Source organism: Drosophila suzukii, chromosome 2L (assembly GCF_043229965.1).
Source record: "Drosophila suzukii chromosome 2L, CBGP_Dsuzu_IsoJpt1.0, whole genome shotgun sequence".
In the NCBI taxonomy this organism is placed as follows: Eukaryota; Metazoa; Arthropoda; class Insecta; order Diptera; family Drosophilidae; genus Drosophila; species Drosophila suzukii.
The window spans coordinates 8716897-8733335 of record NC_092080.1 but is presented as its reverse complement, the minus strand read 5'-3'; the positions used below and the strand labels follow the sequence as shown (position 1 = coordinate 8733335).

General features: G+C 36.1%; 3 protein-coding genes and 2 non-coding genes across 5 annotated transcripts; 2 read left to right on the top strand and 3 right to left on the bottom strand.

The window, feature by feature from the left end:
- Positions 1 to 64: 64 nt before the first annotated feature.
- Positions 65 to 136, bottom strand: TRNAQ-CUG (transfer RNA glutamine (anticodon CUG)). Its single transcript has one exon. It is a non-coding gene; the product is annotated as a tRNA-Gln (tRNA).
- A 491-nt stretch (positions 137 to 627) lies between these two features.
- On the bottom strand, positions 628 to 699 carry TRNAQ-CUG (transfer RNA glutamine (anticodon CUG)). Its single transcript has one exon. It is a non-coding gene; the product is annotated as a tRNA-Gln (tRNA).
- Positions 700 to 822: 123 nt separating this feature from the next.
- On the bottom strand, positions 823 to 1533 carry Nplp4 (Neuropeptide-like precursor 4). Its single transcript, XM_017074205.4, has 2 exons — positions 1378 to 1533; positions 823 to 1165 (listed from the first exon to the last, which is right to left on the bottom strand). The coding sequence occupies exons 1-2, from the start codon at positions 1387 to 1389 to the stop codon at positions 983 to 985; spliced, it is 195 nt and encodes a 64-aa protein (XP_016929694.1). The 5' UTR covers positions 1390 to 1533; the 3' UTR covers positions 823 to 982.
- A 1364-nt stretch (positions 1534 to 2897) lies between these two features.
- LOC108009677 (neuropeptide-like 4) lies at positions 2898 to 3223 on the top strand. Its single transcript, XM_017074218.4, has 2 exons — positions 2898 to 2951; positions 3023 to 3223. Exons 1-2 carry the CDS (start codon positions 2940 to 2942, stop codon positions 3170 to 3172), a joined length of 162 nt encoding a protein of 53 aa, XP_016929707.1. The 5' UTR covers positions 2898 to 2939; the 3' UTR covers positions 3173 to 3223.
- Positions 3224 to 4117: 894 nt separating this feature from the next.
- On the top strand, positions 4118 to 16226 carry LOC108021627 (neural cell adhesion molecule 2). The gene is made up of 7 exons (XM_017090434.4): positions 4118 to 4918; positions 8476 to 8727; positions 9180 to 9320; positions 9992 to 10123; positions 11077 to 11229; positions 14165 to 14653; positions 15345 to 16226. Exons 1-7 carry the CDS (start codon positions 4864 to 4866, stop codon positions 15527 to 15529), a joined length of 1407 nt encoding a protein of 468 aa, XP_016945923.2. The 5' UTR covers positions 4118 to 4863; the 3' UTR covers positions 15530 to 16226.
- The last annotated feature ends 213 nt before the right edge of the window (positions 16227 to 16439 follow it).

The following is a 16439-nucleotide window of genomic DNA, read 5'->3' as shown; positions in this document are numbered from 1 at the left end:
CTTGTACTTCAACATAGTTCAATTTATTTTGCTTAATAAAAAAAAAGAAAAAAAAATTCAGCTCAGGTTCCACCGAGATTTGAACTCGGATCGCAGGATTCAGAGTCCTGAGTGCTAACCATTACACCATGGAACCGCTTGATGAGCTGATGTCAAAACCCATAGAAGTTATAAAGCGAATGTTTTGATTTATTGAATTTTGAATATTTATAAAAACTAGACTTGTTATAAAATAAAATCGTTCTGATAAATATTACAAAAGATATACTCATTGCATAGCCTTGCAGATCAATTGAGTTTTTTCACACAGCCCTGTTTGAAAGTTCATCCGCACCGGCTTGTCGAAGCGTCTTTCCCATATGTTTCTAAATATTTTTTAACTTTATATTTAAGAATCGATATTAATATTACAAATTTTCTTGACCCTGTGCTCTAAATAAGTCTCAGAGGTCTTTTGAATTCCTAAACGAAAATAAACTAAACGTGGTACGAAAACCTTATGGCAGTTAATAAAATGATTTATTAAGGAATTAAAAACTGTATGAAAATAATAAAATACAAGTACCAATTGAATTTTGATTAAAATAAATTAAAATTAAAAAAAAAAACAAAATATCGATCTCAATCAGGTTCCACCGAGATTTGAACTCGGATCGCAGGATTCAGAGTCCTGAGTGCTAACCATTACACCATGGAACCGCTTGTCGTTCAGCCGACCAAAGCAGTTCAGAATTCTTGTTGGCCCTTTGGGCTGTTTTTTTTAATTTATACATTTTTTTCTTTTTTTTAACAGCCCGATTTACGGTAATAAAAAATCGTTGATATTTTGCTTTTCAACATTTTAATTCTTCAAGTTTTGTATTTTTTTTTACTTTTTTGAAGCACTTATGACTAATTTGATTTGCCAGCACGCGCATATTCCGTAATCCGTATTCAGATGCATTATCACGAGTCGTTTGTTGGTTTGCAATGTCCGGAGCACTTAGCCGTAGTACGAGTAGGGGGAGGCGTAGTATCCGCCGGAGTAGGCGTATGGGCTGGCTCCATAGTAGAACTGGGGTGCGGGTTCGGGGCTGGCAATCGGGATTGGTGCGGGATTGGCACGAGGAACTGGTGCGGGAACAGCCAGGGCAACGGCGAAGAGGGCGGCGAAAACAACAACCAGCTAGAAGAGGAAATAAAAGTGGTAAGATTATTAACTTTAAATGATATTTAAAAAATTAAGGAATTTTGTCTTTATTCTTAGTTGTTCAATAAATTGTTTTTGAGCTTTAAAATATTTTTAAAAATGATTCTTAATTTATTTTGAATTTTATTAAACACTTTAATCACAATTAATGTTGAACCAGGATATATTTTAATTCCAATTCAACTCACCAGCTTGAACATTTTGTTTTTTTTATATTTTCCTTAAGGACTTGAGATGCTTGTATAGCGATTGCAATTTGTGTTTTGATGCTGTTCTTCACTTGTCACCGGTCTTATATAGTCCTCTGCCAGTCGACCAAAATTCGCACTCATGACTTATTTATTAAGTCGCACTTCTGGACTCTGATCGGATTTATGACCACTTCTGTTTTGCTCACATCATTCGGCCCAAATGTTTTTGCTTTTATTTTTACAGCGATAGTTTTTGTCAACAAAAATTTCCTTCGCATTCTAATGACTTCTTATTCTATGACCGATCTCCGATGATGGAATAGGTTAGATATAGACTGGCCTTGAACGTGATTTCAGCCTTAGACTGGAGAATACTTCTAACTACGCTCATTGCATTTTAATTGGGAATTTGCGGTCTCAAATTTGGGCTACCATTTAGGTGATTAATGACCTGTAGACATTGTCGGGTGTACCCAATGAGATTGGGAATTATTTTGTGTTTGATGCGATTTTTGTCAAGATGACAATTGTTTGGAGGTATATGTAATTAGTATTTGTTATTGTTAAAAAATTGCGCATGAGTTGTTTGAAAGTTTGTTTTTTAATCCATTTTTTGATTCGCAATTATAGAAAAATTCCAGAACTTTACTAACTGCGTATTATTTAAAGGAACCCTTTTAGAAAAATAGTAAAAATTAAGAACTCATATTGTAACCTTACATATTAATATTTATTTATTATTAAAAACATACAAATTCCTTTTTTAATTTTGAACGAAAGACTTCAACTTACATTGCTAATCTCATATAAAAATAAAATATTTATATTGTATGTAGACATTAACATTGATTATTATATTTCACTATTATTACATTATTTACAACTATTACGCATGTTATTATTCATGACCTCAGCTCTTTATTCATTTACTTTAAAGATCTATAAAGAGTTAAGGTCCCCCTCGAAAAAATCCTCTTATCTCAACGACTTCTATTCCGGCTGCAAGTGTATTGCATAAAATTGCAAAATCATGTATTCTTAAACTCCCAAATCGATCGAATTGACAATGAAGCCAAATGTTTGCCGCCGGCCAAAACGAAACCAAAAGCCGATATAAAAAAGAGTCAACGAAAGGAGAGTGAGTTGACAAAAAGAACGGCACACATTTTGGGGATTTTGGGGTTGGGGGTTAGTATGGAAAGTGGATTTCTGGGCGGAAGAGGGAGATACTTACCGATGATAATGATGATGATGATGATGGTGGCGATGTCGTCAGGCAAACAGATTAAGAAACAATAACGTTCTTTGTGCCCAGTACATTTGGCAGGCATTAGGCGAACGCGTTAAGAGCCGTAATGAGCCATAAACTTGGCGGGCGGGAATGCATATGGAATATCAAAATGCGATGCAGTCAGCGATGCGAATGAGTGGCTAAAGGCGGCTTAGATCCGCCTTAAATCGGCCATGTTTGTGAATATAAAAGGCTGCAAGCGAGCAAACATCGAGTGCAGTTCGATTTTGTTTGTCAAGTCGAGTATTAACCCCCTTTCTTTATCATCATGCTGAAGCTGGTGAGTGTTGCTTTTGCCGCAGGACACATGCCTTTGATGTCGTAATCGTTACCTGATTTTTGCTCATACAGGTATTGCTCTTGCTCGCCGCCCTGCTGGCCGTTGCCATGGCTGTTCCCGCTCCAGGACCCAATCCCAATCCCGCTCCGGTGCCCCAGTTTCTCTACTCCGCCGGCTATCCGGCCGTGGGCTATGGCTCTCCGTACGTCTACTACGGCTGATTTCAACCTCCGGATTCACTGAATAAAGCTTTTCGATATGTGTATGAAAAATCAGTTTGTTTTCTTTTAAAGGAGTGGAAAGTTTATTTTACTTTGATGAAGTTGAAGAAATTTGAGAAACCGCGAATTCTTCAGAAGAGGCTGGTATTGAAAAAACGCGAATTCTTGAGTTGGCTTAATATATAATATATATAAAGCTAGCTTAAAGTTAAAACTATAGGCTAACTAAATTAAGAGCTCTAGCAGCTAAGGCCTTCAGTTTATCTGAGGTGTGGGATTAACAGCGTTTTTATATACATTTAAATTTTCTATCCGTGTAATGGGCATTAGTCAGTTTGGTATGTTCTAGTCGTATCCGGTCTATGAGTATTTGTGTTTTCCTATTGGTGTTTGGGGGTATCTGACAGATGGATTGCGGTGAGGTCTGTAGCATTTGTTTGTACCAAGGCGATACATTGTTGTAGATGTCAGCTTTTCAACAAAAATTACTTCAAAGCTTCATAAAACGAAAACTTTTGTTATAAAAATGGCTTGTAATATATTTATAAATACAGTCTGAAACTTGGTTTTATAGTCAATGTTACATCCCAAATAGAAATACACAGTGCAAACCTGTACAAGCTTTTCCTTTATGGCAAATGTTCATAAAGTCAAAACACATCCTGTTCTATAAAAACGCTTTTGCCACCCCCAACAAAGCTTAAAAAAATGCTTTTCACCACCAAAAATCTACCCCTAGCAAAAATAAGAGAACATATTCCCCCCGTTTTCGAGCTGCTCTCAACATTTCGAACAATGGCTTGTAAACAAGTTGCCCACTGAAATGCCGACAGAAAGTGTGCCAACATAGCGAAGTTCCCTAATAGACGGAGTTTTCCCTTTTCGGGCCGACTTCCTGGCGAAGTCCTGACAAAAAGGATGCGACAGGACGAACGATGACTTCAGTGTACTTTCTGATTTCGCAACGGTTCGAACGTGAGCGCGGCTGCAAAAATCGAAGGACTCGCGTTCACTGGTGAAGTCATTCGTATCCGTACTCGCAATCGAACTTCGTCAAGCATCCGCCGTGGATGCCGAATGTCCTGCGGTGCACTTTCAGTCGAATCTCGACGTTCGCCTGAAATGGATCAGGGGATTCCCCAGCGGCGGCTTCTACTTCGAATGTCAGCCAAGTAGAGCGCGAAAGTTGAACGGTGAAATCGTGGCAAATCGTTGGCAGGATATATTTTGCCGGATATGTCAACCTACGACGTCATTCACCCACCGCCCACCGGTGGCTTTCTCCTCCAACGATCCGAGTGCTTCCTCAAGTGCTAGTGCTTAAGAAGAAGATACAAAAAAAAAAGAAAAAAGGAAGAGCCGGCAGGCCAAGAGCCACAAAACAAAATAGCCATCCAAAAAGAAAAGATATAAAGCAGCAAAAATGTTGGCCCTGAGCTGGATGATGATGATGTCATGCCATTATCCTGGCCAAAAGTGAAAGTGTTGTTGCCGCTTTTCCGGCCACGCGTGACACATGAGCGGCTCAGTCATGTGCCATTATCCCTCAAGTGAACAGCCTCGTAATTAACTGCAAAAACTCACCCAACGTGCAATAAACTAACTGCGAAAAAAAACAACATAATTAGAAGAGAATTAGTGAAATTAACCATTAAGGATTATAGCCAAAAAAAGGATATTCCCGCTGAGCTATGGATACTCTGATTGCACTTAGCTCTCTGCTGCTGCTACTCCTCTCACAAAATGGTAGGATAATCTTGGATCCAAAAAAGGATTTAATTTTTCTCACGTTGAGTAGTGGAAACGCTTTAGAACAAACACTCTGGACAAAAATATATTTGATTCAACTTGCACTTTGTTTTCCTGCTTGCTTTGTTTTCATAATAATGAAATTCGTAGCTGAATGCCAAATGAGTTCATTTGTTTTGGCACAACTTTTGGCACTCCTTTGTGCTCGTATTTATGTGAGTTCGCTGAGTTTTGCGGATTTCTTTCAGAATTTCTTAATGAGCTAAATAGTTTATGAATGCCAAAAGAACAATTAAACATTTTAGATGCTTAAAGATAAGAATATTTTGCTGGAAATGCATAATAGCAAAAATATTTACAGATGAATACAACATTTTAAGCAGTTGGTGATGATTTCATTATGTTCTTCTTTGATTTTTTAATCATCTAAATAGTTTTAATTGTTTATTCGTTAAATATGCATTCTTTCCGAATTTCTTAATGAGCTAAATATTTTATGAATGACAAAAGATCAATAAAACATTTAGATGCTTAAAGATATGATGATTTTGCAAAAAATGCATAGAAATGAATAGAACATTTTAAGCAGAAGGTGATGATTATATTATGTTCTTCTTTTGCTTTTAAATTGTACAAAAAGTTATAATTGTTTCTTTGTTAATAATGAATTTTTTCTGAATCTCTTAATGAGTTAAATATTTGATAAACGCCAATAGAACAATTGAACAGATTTAAGATTTTTATTTTTTAAAGATTTTTCTTTAAGTTCTAGTGGTTTTTTTGTTAAGTATGCGTTTTTCGTTTTGAATCTGGGTTTTAAATTATTTTAAAATTTTATTTGGAATATTCTTCTGATAGTGCAACATTATATTTTCTACTCTTTATATTTTCATTTCTTCTTAGAAATTTCCGTTTCCTGTGCTCATCCAACTAAGACAAATATTTGCTTCTTTTCTGGCTCCCACAAATCTGCTTTCAAATGTAGCGGAATCAACCTCTCAAAGGAAAACATTTCTTTTGGCAAACTTCCTTTTTTTTTGCGTTTTTCTACAAACTGCTCTTGTCTCTGACCAAACATACATCTTTTTATCTTCTGCGGCTACGCAATGTGGCATGGAAATATTACACATACGCCCATTTGCGCTCTCGGCCTAAAAGTGTGCAACGGAAAATGTTTGGCGCCAGAGGAAAATGAAGATGCCTGTGCATCTCAGCTAAGTGATGCTAAGCCATGTGTGAGCGCTTTGTCAGAGTCGATGGAACCTTCACCCAAATTAGCCCATGGCCATGTGACTCTCGAAGATGAAACGTTCCATGGGAATCATGCTAAGGCATTCATTATGGCAAAGAAATACGGGGAGGCTGCGGTTAAATGGGGACGTGCCCAACTCAAGCCACTTGACAAGCTTTGAAGTGTGTCAAGAAAAAGAAACAAGTTATTAAAAAGGCTGGAAAATATCTCTGGAAAAACTAACAAGAAATACAAAGCCCAAGAGAATCCATGGGGGAAGATACTCAATTGATGCTTATCAAACTCGGTTACTCCATCCTCCTATAAAATATCTGAGAGATTTGAATTATTTATTCATTTCCGAAAAATTCTCAAGCCTTTTTTAAAAGCAAATTCGTGTTCCGTATGATTTTTATAAATTCCTATAGGCACATTTAATCTGGTATTCCATTTTAAAGCTAGTAGTTGAAGAACTCAACCATAAATTAAAATTACTCAGTGCTAGTCCCATTCTACGCAAATGTAAAAATTATTATTTAATGTTATATTTTTTCTCTGCAACTTTGTTACTATTTTATTAGAAAGACTTAGACAAATATAAATTTATTCAAACACAATTCAAATTAGGTACAATTCATTTTCAAGCCTGAAAAAACTCAAAGAAATCTTCTCCTTAATAAATTCAGTTTACAATGTTAGAATTATATAAACTCAACAGTTCCACTTAGCCCCATCCTTTTGGCCCCTCATCATCTTGAACTTGATTGATATGCAGCACACAAAGGAGCCCAAACCTTAACAATCCAATTGCAGAAACTTTACCTCCATTTATGTGTGCGCTCCTATATTGCTTACGAATTCAAAAAGGCAAATTTGAATTTTTATTGGATTCACTTCAACATTTGCCACACACCCTCATACACTCCTACCTATCAAATAAAATATTATTAAATTCAATTTGATGGATTTGCTGCTCTCTAGGCTGAGTACATATTTCAAAAGGCTAAGGAAAAGAGTTTATTGATTGAGATGAAAAAAGCACAAATGGCTGAAAGATTAAATATGGCAATTCAATTGGCTTCATTTTGTTATCAGCCTCTTTAAAATATTTTTAATAATTGATCGTATCTCAAATTTATTTAAAAAGAAATGATTTTTATTTACGCAAAGAGCATTTTGTATTTAAGTTAATCCGTTGATTGAACAAATATAAAAAATATATTGAATAATACAGCAATTTGCTAATGCTTTTTGATCTTTAGTTTGGTTTCAAAGCATGAGATAAATTTTTCTAAAAACTTTTAGCTAGGAAAATATGACACTCTCTTTGCAGATTAAATTTCAAATACATTTTGTTTCCACCTCCCACAGATTCAATTACCAATAATTATTTTAGCTAGCCGTCAACAGCATGTTTAAAAAAAAGTAATTACAAAAAAAAATATTGTAAAGCAAGCTTATCCCTATTGCAAATAGTTTTGGACATTTATTTTCAATTTTGTCTATATCAAAGCTCTCGAATTGTTTGTCTGAAATTTTAGCCGGCTAAAGCTAAGGATTCCATGGGAGGGGTAAAAGGGTTTTGTTTGTTGGGCGAAAAAAAAATTCGCGTGTTGGGGAATTGAGGAATTTGCCGCTTTGGGACCCATCATAAAAAAAGATGATGAAATCATTGCCTAGTATGTAAACAATACCGAGTGATGATATAAAGAAATGGTAAATTGAATTTTAAAAGCAATATTAAAGTGCTAAAACAATGTTCTGGTATAAAACGAAAAAAATGACATGACAGTTTTACACTAATAGTTTTGAAAAAGAAAGAAATCATGTAATACAAAATTGACCTAATAATGGATAGAAGTTTAAATAAAAAATAATGTTGAAAACAAGTTAAGCTCTTCTGATAAATAACAAGTCTTTCCTTAAAATGAACTTACATTTTCAATTGTCCTTTGATGCCTTAATACTGACTATATCATTCCCATTCCTTTGTTATGTTATATTTATAAAAATGCAAGATAAGAATTTCCATTAAAACTGCAATTCAAAAAGGCGGAGTTGGGGATTCAAAGAAGATGCCTTGAATATTTTATAAGAAATCAAAATATCTATATACAAAGCCATTCATCCATTCGCAGCAAAGCTAATTAAATGCAAGGCAAAATAAATACAAAAAGCAGGGTTAAGTCCAAGGGAAAAAGTGAGAAGCTGTCTATATGAATTACGATTATTTTTTGAGATGGCGATACCATCCCCATCAACCCCTTGAGAATGTAATAAATTTAATTCAAAAAGCGTACCCCCCTTTTGGCCCCTTTTGCAGCTGCAATCCTTGGCCAGATGGACAGAACCAGCATCGGGGGGAGTGGCATTGGCATCCCGCCCTCCGCCACTCCGCCCACGCCCCCCCTCAGCCTGCTGCCCTCGACGCCATCGCAAACGCATTTTGTAAATGAGTCCTTCATCATCTACTGCCAGACAGTACAAAAGGATATCGACACCAAGTGGCGTGATCCCCGCGGACAGACCCGTGAGAACACCAAGGGTCGCGTCCACATCGAGAAGAAGACGTCGGGTAAGTGGTGAAGTAATGACCCAGCCCCTGAATAAAGTCACTGACTATCTGCATGCACTATGCACAAAGAGAAAGTTAAGCTGGAATGACCTGGATATGAATAATGGCAAGCTTATTAAATCATTCCTAGCACAGGAAGCTATAAAGAGGGCCCCAGTAACCATACGAACAGGATGAACATAAATAATATATGACTTTAAAAATTGTGTAAAATAAATTTCATTTTAATAAATGGTTTAGCAAGTATAACTAGGAAAACACATTTTTTTAAGGCTTTAAATAAAAATCATATAAAAACTGCTTAAAATTCATTAAAACATTAAATTTATGGCGCAGTAAGGAAACTTTATAAATAAAATATGATACTTGGTTCTTCATCTAAGGACTTTAAATGTATTATTTTATGTTACAGCTCATACCTTATTTCTCTCTGTATTTATCCTTTGTTTAAGGACATCTGGCTTTAGTTTTCGAGCACATCGCACTGGAGGACAGGGGAAACTGGACCTGCGAGGTGAACGGGAATAGGAATGGGAATCGGAATGTGAATGTTGAACGTGAATATTTGGCCTCCTTCGAGCTGCTCGTAAATCGTAAGTTGACTTCAGCTTTGGAGACCTGAAAAGCATAAAAGAAACGGGGTCGTAAAATGTGCAGCAGGATCTGTTTACTTGTTTTCTCAGTTGTGATGTGGACTTTGTTTTAGTAAGTCAGCCAATTTCGGAGAAAATAGAAAAAGTTCACCTATTTTCTTAAACATTTTTGATAGCTAAAAAGTTTAGATTTTATCTATAAATTTTGGTTAGCCAACCTTTTACAATTTCTTGTTTAAAAGATCTTTAAATATTGTTTTTGACAGTAACGCTTATAAAAACGACCAATTTCGTTTAACATCTGCATTGCAATTTAACCACTTACCACAATCCTGTTGACCACTTTTTGCACAAAGTTCCGGACCAATTTCCGTTTGACAAATCATTTAATGTATTTACGAATCAGAATGAGTGCTTTACAAGCCACATTTAAAGTAACTCGATGAACTCGCACACAATCTGTCAACTTACCAATCAAAGAGAGACCAAGTAAACAGAATCAGCAAAGAAGCTGGTTAGTTTTATATACACTATACATATCGATGAGGCAGTGGGGCTATCATGCCTGCATATTTACACACGGAATTTGAACAACGCACCCCTTTGCTTTTCCTCATGGTCTTCCTCTTACCCCTAACCATTTTCCATTTCCCAATCGACTTGACCCGCAGAGAAAATCTCATTTGGGAAGACGGAGCTGGTGCAATCGGTGCGCGAGGGACGCGATGCGCTGGTCAATTGCTTTGTGGAGGGAATGCCCGCCCCGGAGGTCTCCTGGCATTACAATGGCGAATATATAAACAGTAAGTTGGCACTCGGAAAAACTTAGATCATCATTTGGTACAAATATGAGTAAAATTTTCAATAATAAAAGCAAATGATTTGCTAATTTCTGAACTAATTAATTAACTAATTGAACAAGAAACCTATTAGAATGAATATTTCTATAATCCCTCACTTACGTTTTAATGCAAATAAATAAATAATTTAAAATTGTAAGACTAGTAAAAGTTTCTACTTGGCTTAAGCACTGAAAATGTATCACTTATGGTATATTTGTATTAGGAAGTGCCACACAAATGACTTGGTTATCAAAATCACTCTTAAATGCATTTTTTACTAGCCCAAAGTATGCAACAATATATTTCAAGCTCAAAAATCCAATGAATTCAATCAGAAAGACGACTATACTTTATTCACTGCATACTTTTAGGCACCTAATACTTCAAAACCCTAATGATTTGCGTGGCACACCTCATTATTTTATATAAGATCCAATTTAGGTTTATAAAAGCAAATTTTTATTAGAAATAGCCACACAAATGACTATATTATCAAAATCACTTTTAAATGCATTTTTTTACTTGCCGAAAAGTATGCAACAATATGTTTAAAACTCCAAAGTCTAATGAATTCAATCTGAAAGACGACTATCATTTATTCACTGCATACTTTTAGGCCCCTACAACTTCAAAACCCTAATGATTTGTGTGGCACCCGTAATTATTTTAAATTAGTTCCAATTTAGATTTATACAAGCAAACGAAATATAATATTTTTCAAAAATGTAATCACATCTAAAGCTTATTTCCAAATAGATGTCTTGTTAAATTACAGATTATTTAACAAGATATATTGAGCTTAGTTTTCATCGTGCACTCGAAGCCGCTGGCATGGCAAGCTTGTTAGCCATGCAACTAAGTATATTCCCTTCCATTCTGACCATACAATTCCCTTGTCTTTGCTTTGCTTGCAGCTGTAAACTCGTCGAAGCACAATCGCCTGTCCAACGGTCTGTACATCAGGAATGTGAGCCAGGCGGATGCCGGGGAGTACACATGTCGGGCCATGCGTATAACACCTACTTTTTCGGACTCCGATCAAATAACGATATTGCTAAGGATACAGCGTAAGTGTCATTGTCCCACTCCATCTATACATAGTTTTTATCCTTGCTCTGCAGGATGCACACACTCGATAATATTTAATCGGGAATTTATTTTGCACCCCACTTGTTGGCAATTGCATTTGGCTACAGTCCCCCTTTTTTAGTTTTCTGGGTGAATACTGGGCAACACAATCTTTTTGCTGACGGCAGCTTAAAGTTGTTTAAGTCCCTCCAATTTTTCCCCCTTGGGAAGTGAGCATGCTTCGTTGGCTTTAATGAGATTTTCAGCTGCGAGCAAACCCCCGATTGAAGTTATCCCCTCAGTACTGAGTAGCGAATTCCATCCGGATGTCAGGGTCAAGTGGCTGGGAAATGCAAATTATTGATGCGAATTTCCTAATAAACATATTACCCGACTTACGAAGCTTGGGGTGGCAGGGGATTCAAATCAGGAGAAATAAGAATTCCATGGGAAATTGAGAATCCAGTGAAATGTCAGGGGATCTGCAAGGAATGTACATCCTCAATGCTTCTAAAATATTGTTGATTTATTAAACAATGTATCCCATATCATATAAACCTCCCCACTTTTACTTCATAAACGGAAACCTTTTCACATTCTTAAATTCCTCACATGAGTAAAAGTTTAGTTTACTACAACCCAATAATTCCTGGTGTTTGCCAACCGAAAAACTGGTCTTCTGAGGGTCATTTGTAATACTGACACTGCCAAGTTCCTCCCATCGATATCGGAACATATGGCTTCATAAACAAACCAACACCAGGGGAGCCAAATATGTAGAAGCTTGGTCAACTTCATCCGAGCTCTTCGTCCAGCTTCCTAAGCTCCTCGTCCAAATTGAGTTGCCGTCAAAATTTTACTAATGACTACCGGTCGAATTTTGGCACAATTCAACTTTAGAACACTGGGAAAAATATTGATGTATACCTAAGATATAGGGTAAATAAATAATATAAATGATACATTTTAATTATATTTACTTAACAAGGACCATTTGTTATTATGTATTGTTATTATATATTGAGAAACTCGAGCTAAAGTAAATGTGAGATAGCTATTTAAGTAAAGTATCTTTGTTAGCGTATCAAATTGAATACCTAGAAGATGGTATATTGCTTTGAGTTTAAAGTAACAGCATATAATACATTTTTTTTTATAACCTAGGGGTCTTAACCCTAGAGATCCACTTTTTTCATAGTGCAGCTAGAGCCACCCAAGCGGAGAAATCCGTGGGGCAGCTGGCAACTGGAAGGCAAACAGCAGACGAATGGAAACCGAAACTAATTTGCTGCCCATCAGTAACCCCCAAGAAGGGAATTCCGGATAGAAACAGAAACGGGAGCAGCAGTTGAAATGCTGCAAATGCGGCAATATATAGGTTTGCATAGGATTCTCAGTAATAAACTTCAATGGCCCGCATCGGCGACGATGGCGACAAGGATGCCAAGGACACTGGGACAACGACGAAATGCTAAAATGTTCTATTAGCTGGTCCTCAATGGAATAAAGGGTGGTGGACTCCAAAGTCCTTGGGCAGCATACAATTTACAGTGGGCAGCACATGAGCTAATGGCCAGTATGGAAACTTAATTGCTTTTGGCTGCCGTATAATTTGGTAGGGCTTATAATGGAGTAAGCATAAAGACTGCAGGGGATATACAGACCCTAATGGAAGATACATTCGAAACAAGAGGATAGCGGTACCAATGACCATGCCAAATCCCATTTATTTTAGTTAATCATAACTTTTGAAATAATAAGGCAATTGGTAGGATTCTCATTATAAAGATAAGATCTATAAGATCATTTTAAATGTACACTGATACAAAATATTTAAAGTGGCACTTGCGGAAACAAACTTGCAAGAACCCATAAATAGATATGCTTAATCCCAACTTTCTCGCTTTTATAGTTTTAGGGGCTCATGTCTAGATAGTTATAGATACTTCATCGGATCTGAAACGCTTCCTTCTGCCTTTCCGACAAATCCAATTTTCCCTTTTACTCTTTGAGTATCGGGTGTAAAAAGCTGCTTTAAATTAATTGAAACTTAAGACTTTCCTTTATTGATACTTTTATTATCTAGCAATCTACCAATGCGAAAAGACTTTCCCTGATGAAAAAAAAGTTCGCAGAAAGGCAGGAAAAGTGAGAAAAATGGAATTCGCAGCAGAGGGTTATTCAATTTCCCGATCCATTGTTTTGTATTTCTTTGCTATCCATTCCTTGAGTCAAGGTTGAAACCATTTCTTGTTGATATTTTTTTAAAAGGAGTTGAAGATGAAAGCAAGAGAAAGACAAAAATGTATTGTTCGTGTGATTTGATTATTCTGGTTTTTTGCACTTCTATTACTGCAGGCGCTAGAGGAGTCAACATCGCTTGGGTTATTTTCTTGGCATACATACCTTTCGTTATTCCAGTATTTAAATATTTTTTACCCAAAGTTCATATTAAATAGGACCCAAGGAAAAATTACTGGAGTCGCGTGTGCGGTGTCAGTGACAGGATTTTAGCACAGACAACGACAAAGTGCAACAGATATCCTTTTTCATATCCTGCCACCTTTCCGGGAGTGTGTGTACACTCGTTTGTAAAAAAAACCAAATCAGGACACAGTTTTGGGCATGCGGGCGTACACTTTAAGAAAATTATATCTAAATTATTAAGAAGAGGTCCCGTTTTATTAAAAAAAGTCCTTCTTGTCCCTTTCAACTTAAATACAATTTTCAATGGAAACTTCAGAATATTTATTTTTACCTAAATGGGATATTACATATTCTGAGAACTTAACTTTGGGTGAAACTTTTACTAAACCCTTTTTCTCAGCCAACAAATACAAAACAAATGGTATACACTCACTTCTTTTTTCAAAAAGGACTCTTCGCACTTGCACCTTTTATCTATTCTCATATTTTTTCTCAACTATCTTTCAGATAAGCCCCACTGGTCCTTTAACGAGACCCTACCCGTGCAGTACGCCTATGTGGGCGGGGCCGTGAACCTAAGCTGCGATTCGATGGGTGAGCCGCCACCATCCTTCACTTGGTTGCACAACGGCAAAGGCATAGTGGGCTTCAATCACCGCATTTTCGTGGCCGACTATGGGGCCACGTTGCAGCTGCAGATGAAGAATGTCTCCCAATTCGGCGACTACAAGTGCAAGGTGGCCAATCCGCTGGGAATGCTCGAGCGGGTTATTAAACTGAGGCCAGGGCCCAAACCCTTGGGTCCCACACGCTTCCAGCTAAAGAGGCTCTACACCAACGGATTTGAGCTGGATCTTCAAACGCCCCCGATGACAAACGTCTCGGATGAGATGCAGATCTATGGCTACCGGGTGGCCTATCTGAGCGAAAGCGAGTTCAAGTTCAGCGCCGGCAATTGGAGCTATGCCAAGCAAAGGGACTTTTCTTTTCACGGGGGTAAGCTTAAGCTTATAAGTATAATAATATAATATAATAAGTCAATAAATTATTACACCGAACAAAATAGTCCTAGAAAAACATCCATTGCTACATTAACTTTAGGCTAGTATGAGTATCGATTTTGGAGCCGATAAGATGAGTATTAAATAAATACTTTCCAAAGTATAAAATTTAAATTAAATGGTTTAAAAATAATACGAAAGATCAAAATTCTAGAATCTTCAATATTGATATGAAACTGTAAAGTATAGATTACTTAAATAGTCTTGAATCTATACATTAATTTCTATACTGCCTATGGTTTTTAATGTAACCGGTATTAAATCTTAACCTTTTTTTTGGGTGGATTATTATTCAAATACAAAAAATACAATACAACAAATATGAAGTTGATAAAAAATTAAATTATTTATAATTTTTTGTGTGTTTTATCAATTAAATTAAAACCAACTGTGATTTTGTATTGTTCAAATATATATATAATATAAATATGAATTATTAAATTAAGCAATTATATTTTGTAAGCCAATTTTTACTTTAATACCTATTTTAGTATTCCATTTTGATTGACTTCACACAACAATTTCAATATACAAGGACTTAATTAGAAATTGTTTACCTTTAAAATGTTTGCTCTTCAATGTGTTAATTTGATTTAAAATATTTTTACTATTTTTATTAATTGCAGGCTACAAATACATTATCCCCCATCTGGAGAAAAACACCACGTATCTGATGAGGGCGGCCAGTCGAAATCTCGCCGGACTGAGTGACTGGAGTGCCGTGAAGGTCTTCACCACAGCCTCTGGATGTAGATGGAATCCGTCGCTATATCCCATATACGTTCTCATCCTGGCTTTCATCTGGACATAGAGCTTGTCTCATTCCAATGACAAATACCAAATACCAAATGCAATCCCATCCCAAAACTCGTTAATTGTTGCTGCTGAGTTCTCTATTTTCTTGTATCTTCTGTGATAGAACTTTGTGTGTGCAATTCACTTTAACCTAACCCAAAAATGTTTAGAGAAGGGAATTAAACGTAATGCTTTTTGCTATATATAGACGATATCTGTTCAGCCTATTGCCAATTTTTGCTGCCAACTTTCATTCATCAATCGCATTTTTTGTACGTTTTTTATGAGAAAAAGTTAAGGAAGTTATTAATGAACGATTTTGAAGAGCGTGGAATCCTTACGATACATACAATACATATGCATTGTCAACTCTACCTTATAGTTAATTATGAAATGCCCAACTCTACATAAATGTTGTTCAAGCTACAAAACTAAAACGATATACAAGTAAACACAAAACGAAACGAACCGAAAACTTTGATGAATTTTACAAACCACAAATGGAAGTCCAAATTATTGATTACAAATTAAATGAAAGCAAAGCAAATCAATAATAGAAAATGGATTGAATTAGCTTAATTGGAGTGAAAAACGAAAAACAGAAATGGGAAACGAGAAAAGAACACCCAAAAATAACGAAATAAAATGTTTAGCTGGTAAGCAGTGCGTATGAGTAATATGAAATGAATAAATTCAACTGAATGTGTATAAAATGGCTTTGATGTTGATCTGGCTTTGAAATAATTTATGAAACTGTTTGGGTTTGGAGGGGTCAGGAATGGTGAGGAATTGATAAATGGCCCGAGGTATATTTAAGTGGGAATAGCCAAAATAATCCTGATCAAAATATTTGTTAAACCATTTGCACAATTTTAAATATGAACGCAAATATGGACTTAGAGTATTTATACAAATAAATCCTTTCC